General features: G+C 40.1%; 1 protein-coding gene across 1 annotated transcript in view; it reads left to right on the plus strand.

The window, feature by feature from the left end:
* LOC139745464 (uncharacterized) overlaps window positions 1-3,579 on the plus strand; it is a 63,592-nt gene extending 60,013 nt beyond the window's left edge. The window contains exon 16 of the mRNA XM_071655853.1: window positions 3,415-3,579. Coding sequence (XP_071511954.1) covers window positions 3,415-3,579 — 165 coding nt within the window. The remainder of the gene's footprint in view (window positions 1-3,414) is intronic.
* The last annotated feature ends 2,421 nt before the right edge of the window (window positions 3,580-6,000 follow it).

A 6,000-nucleotide genomic window follows, 5' to 3' on the forward strand; every position in this document is an offset into this window, starting at 1 on the left:
GTCCCTCTGGTCCTTTGCACGCTCCTCGTTCCCCTGGATTCAACTCTGGCAAAGGTGCCGCTGTAGGTGAGGATAGGTGACTAGGGCTGTTGAGCAACTCTTTGAGATTTTGAGTGTCGTCAACGTAGGCACAAAGATGGCCGACTTGGGATGGCAGACAACTTTCACATTTGAAGTTTTGACTGGGTCGAAATAAGTGATGATGACCGACTTTGGGTGGTGAATAACTTGGAGAGGGACCCTGGGTAGAGAGGTTTTGATATCATTGTGGACATCTCTGATAATTGGTTCATTTCTGCACACAGATTTTATAAATTGATAGACAATGATGATAATGATTTGCATTCATAAAGCACAAAGTAATATTGAAGATTCTCTCTGCTTGATTTCAAGTTTAGTGCTACCTCCAAAACAACTACCTCAAATCAAGCTCCAATACTAACGGTCTGATAAAAATGTGAGTGGTACTGATCACAATCATCGATCCCCAACAATAGTGTTATCGTCACGTCACCATGAAGTCGACTGGATTTCATTCTAATTGCACAACGAGAGAACTGATGATGCTTGATATTTGCAAAATTAGACAATGCAATGTTTTCATTGGCTCAGAAGTTGTTAAAATCTTAATGAATTGAGGTTAAACATTGAATTTGAGGGAAGATTGTGTGCAAGCCAATGGGAGACTTGTGTGAGGTCATGGCATAATTACAACATCAAAACCTGCATATTTTGCATGTAGCTTTCTATTCTTCATGAAATGCCTATATGTGGGGCAACTGTAAAATTCTTTAATGTTCCAACTAGTGTTTGTGTGAATTTGATGGAATTCAACAAGCCTTTTTGTTTTTAGGTTACTCTATTCAATAAAGTCAAGATGAACTCAGAGTGAAATATCACTTTGTGTGGTGTAACCTCAAGATCTTTATAGTACCTTCAAGCTTTGCATTTGCATATGCCGCAGAAAGTGCCTTGAAAGACCAAGAATACCACCAAGTATTTGAATACTGCCACCGCAAGATATGATTGCAGATAAACTGTCTCACTGGGATGCTTTTCTTACTTTCTTCCTTTTTTATTTACATTGAGCTTGCAAAACATTTTTTTCTTAAGATTCATATTCCAATCACAAGAGTCATAATAGTGACAGTCAGTATAGAAATACATACCTATATGTGGTTCACGGTTGCCTTTTGTTTAAGTCTGGGAATGTAGAACTATACATCTTAGCAAATCAGGCATGACAGTCTGTGCAAACATACTGCGTTGGGCAATGTAACCAACTCCTCTTCATTCCTTCTAGAGGCAGTACCAATGCAAACAATAATGAATAGTGGCTGGACTATCATCCACATGGGATTTTTTAGCGCCGCATTAAAAACATGTATTGTTGTCTGCTTATTGTTACCATTTAATATGAGAGCATACATGTATTGAACAAAATGCATAGGCCAATGTATTAATACCCCCTTAGGCTACCGTTGTTACTGGTCGTTTGATAATACACTGTATTTGTCTCATCTTTTGCGCGAGCATTTGCTGTGTGTGCGAACGCTTGCTGCTAGTGCACAAAATCTTGTTAAATTCACAGACACGCAGACATCTTGTTGCTAAGTAGTTGCTTCATACGCTGTTGCGCGGGGCCTACTCCTTTTTCAGTGCCGAGTCAACTTCAAAAACGAGTAGAAGTACGGTATTTTGTGCAGTTCATGCTTCCTCTGCATAATGATTATAGATGATAATAATTATATCGGATGGCATTTAGTCATGGGATATCAGAGAATATTGCACTTGTTGGGGCCAATATTGCACTCATCTTTGATTTGCGCAGTATTGGCCCTAACTCGTGCAATATTCCCTGGTATCCCATTCATAGCCATCCAATATAATATAAATATTGCATGAGGGTCATCAAAAAATGATACTCTTAGAGGTACAATGAGACATACGTTTTAGACAGGTGCACTGTGGTCATACAATAGTGACTTCAACAATGTCTGCCTCTTTTACCGTCCTGTTCAAATGTCATGTGAATCAATACAATTCAGTGTGCATGGCAATCTCAGAGGCTGGGTAGCTGTTTTCTTTATCTGTCATTGATAGTGTATCATCATCATCATCACCATCCCGTCTCTCCATGAAAAGTCAACCCTGACGGTATTCAAAGTTGGAATTTCAAACTGGCTTTCAGTGAAATCAGCATGTTACCTCACGTTGATGGCTCAAGACTTTTGTCTGTCATCGCAGTCTTATCAGAGAACTGCCAGAATCTCCTGGGTTCAGTGCTGACTAAGCATGTATACGAGTTATGGGCCAAAGTGCTCTGCCTTACTCCTCCATCATACCTAGGCCAATTCACACTGACTTAACCCATTGAAGACTAGTCACAAGTATACTCACGCAGGTGTCAATGGGAAATTCGCATTGTAGCAAAATCAGCCCATCCTTAACGGGTTAAGGAGAAATACTGCACACATTTTGTGTGGTATTCTGTGATGTAAACACAAATGTATGGCGAAATACCTCATTAAATATTGTGGTGTTTAGGGTGGTAATTCGAACTTTGCGCAAAACACGCATGCAAGTTTTGAGTGTGAATCATGTCACAAAATATCCCCCACCACACTGTGGCATATTTCTCATGTGATCGGACACATTTCCTGTACTCTCAGGCTAGAAATTCCACAGTATTTCATGAATGAGGATTGTACCAACTGACATAAGGCAGTATCAATTACCATGGTATTTTGCTAGTGAGAACAGTGCCAACAAATTACCATGGTATTTAATGCCATGGCAGTTCTAAGGTGAATCCATGAAATGCATTTTCTCTTCTTTGTTTCTTTTTTTTTGGGGGGGGGGGGGGGGGGATGGTGTGGGATTGGGGAGGAGAAGTCTTGCCCAAGAGTGTGGCAAGCGACAATAAGTCAAGTATGACCAAGGTCGTCCTCTGTTCCCATTTAACTCCTGTCTGGCCTTGTATTGGTATTTACATAGTAGATAACATCTCATTTATGTCGGTAAGAAGTTGAAAATAAAAATGGATCCACCACCATCTCAATAACAACAGATAGGTTATGATTGTTGTTGAATATTCTCATTCCTACTTCCGTCCTTTTTAAAAGCTTCTATTTTCTTGTCATGACTATTAGATACTCACTCTGTGTATAGTCACATGAGATAATGTTTGACATGCTACATGTATGCCCATTTATTGTTCATAGCTAATTTCTTACAGAGTTTCCTTCTAGTTTCAATATTCCTTTTTCCATTTTCTCCCTCTCTAACAAAATATTTCGTTTTTTCTGTGTTTATTTGTATTATTTTGTATTAGCTTGTCTGACCACTTCAATGACCACTTCAATTTCCTCTGATAGCTCTCGTCTCTCTTCCCCTCGTGCGTTTTCTGAACAGGTCGAGGATGTGGCCAGGAATTTCAGCACCACCCTGCAGGCGGCCAACGAGGCCCACGGGAGACCCCTGGGAGACCCCAAGATGCAGCAGCTGCTCCGCAAGGCCCAGACAATGGCCGCCCTGCTGTCCGCCCTGATGAGGAGCCTCCGCATCCTGCAGCATTGACGGACCCTGGTCTCCCTTCCCCCTCCCCAGGGGGCGCGTCAGTCACCCTCGTCCAACCTTTGCCAAGTGGGCGACAAAGTCGGAAATGTTACCCCCCTCTTCGGCAGAATATGTGAATGTCACATGCAGCACTTGAGCTATGTATTTAGTTGATAAGTTCAGAAAAAAAAAGATATAAAAAGGTAAAGGTCTGTTATATGTCGATGACCTTTTCCAATTTTCTCACCAGAAATTTGGAATCATCAGACAGGAAAGCTGTTCCATTGTATGCTGATTGATTTGCGTTCGCATCATCAGTTGACTTTTTCAATAGCTACAACTGTTGCAGTACTTGGGTTTGTTTTTGTTTTGTTTTTATAAACAAGTCTTAATCGTATAGTTTTAACTGTCAGTCTGATTCATTGAGTTATGAGTTCTTAATCATACACAAGTTACCAGGTCAAGTGCCCAGTGGCAAGAAACTGGAGCCACACTCATTTTTAGACAAGAGCTCATGTGTCAGAGCGCTGACATATGACTGGCTGATTTACCATCCAGCCAGTTTGACCATTCAGTAGTGAAGACCCAGTAAAAAGAGATGGTTGATACATGCATGAGTGAAATCGCCCTCTCTAATGAGACAAAGCAGCAAAGTTGTATGAATCTGTGAAGTCAGAACTACTGGTACCCTTCTTCTGTCCTGGTGTTTGAGAATATAAGGAACTCAAAGTTTTTATTTTGTTTTAGTTGTTTTTTTTTTTAAATGGTGCTTTACCAAAATAGTATTTTCTGTATTCATCATGACAGATACATCCTTAAACCATAGATTTGGAGTTAGCAAGAACAGAATCAGGTGCAGATTCAAGTTCTATGAGAGGCACTTCTATAGATCCCTCCATATGGCTAGCGTTCTCTTTGCCGAGTTGCCTCAAAAAGAAATCAAATAGTGGATTTATTTGTCTGAACAAACAGTATACAGACCCTCTGTCCCCAGCTGTCCCTGTAGATAGCTATATTTCGTTATTTACATATCTCTGATCTATAGAAGCAAATGCTGTTAGCACTGTTCAAATTCGGATCAGTTTGTTTGCTGGCAGTTTCTGTACAAGTATGGTTTCTAATACTGTGTGTAAAGCTCAGATTTGTGTGAGCTTTTTAATACTTAAGGTTTTCTTTTTTTTCTTTTTTCATAATTTTTAACCAGGCTGATGCACAAGTTCTTGTCCGAGTATGTAATGAGTGATGTAGAAAACAGTCTTTCTTTGGGTCGGATGATGACATGCTGATGGCATTATTGGAAATGTAGTGACATTTAGCAGTTGCTGAGGATATTAGCATTGTTTATAACTCCCTATGCATTTTACAATCTTATGTTCATAACCCCCTATGGCATTTTACGATCTTATGTTCAGCATAAACATTTCAAATGTTAGTGTTTTACTTTTATGCATATTCTGGAGTGTAATTTAGCATTATCAGAAACACTTAGATATGGTGTGAATCAAATGTATGCAGCCCCATTCAGTAAAAGGAAAGAGAGAGAAAAAAAAACAACATTATGGCGGTAGGACAGATGGGTGAGCTGATAAAACATGGTATCACGTAATCAGGTTGACATACATTCAAAGCATTCTGCATTTCCTTCACTTCATTGCGCTGACCGATCTTCAGAACGGTATTGCATGGTAAATTAGGTAATAAGCCCATGTAAAGAAAGTAAACTCTACCTCACTTATGTACATAGATAGGGCAATAATTAATGGGGTCGCTCTTGTAGAATTGGTTTGTGGGGGCCAAGGTCACCAAACTTTTTTTTTCTCCCCTGTAAGGGGGAAAATAACTATTTACACTTTTTACAATGATTCTACTTCTTCTTTGATATAACAAACACAAGGAGTTTGAATCTCTTTCCCAAAATAAATCACTTGTCAATCCTTTCAAAGATTCTAGAATGAACACAAAAGTTGTTTGCTTTTTTCATACTGAAACTACTGGCAGCTTGGCCCACTGCAGAGATTATTCGGCCAGCCATCGCCACGGTGATGAGAGGACTATGTGGATGCGGAGGGGAAAGGCAAATACACCTCCTGTGTGCATTTGCTCTTGTAGGGACTGTTTGCACTGTAATCTCGTACCCCGTTCACTCTGCCATTAGAGAGTGAGCTGCTCGGAGACGCTCTCGTCACGGCACCAGGGAGATAGATGGTATTGGCCATGATATTGCAATAATCATTCATTGTGTTACTCTCGAGTGTGTCAAAGATTGGATAGGGGGTTTAGAAGTTTTTCTCTCTTTTTGCTTTATTTGCGATATATGCAGGGGCGGATCCAGGAATTCCATAGAGACGGGGGCGGGTTTACAAAATTTAGGGGGGGGGGCGCACGCACCCCTTCCCCCATTTTTTTTCTTTTTATTTCTTTGTTTCAACAAAAAAAATAAAG

The sequence above is a fragment of the Diadema antillarum genome, unplaced genomic scaffold (assembly GCF_040938485.1).
Source record: "Diadema antillarum isolate AM-2024a unplaced genomic scaffold, OU_Dant_1.0 seq00001268_RagTag, whole genome shotgun sequence".
In the NCBI taxonomy this organism is placed as follows: Eukaryota; Metazoa; Echinodermata; class Echinoidea; order Diadematoida; family Diadematidae; genus Diadema; species Diadema antillarum.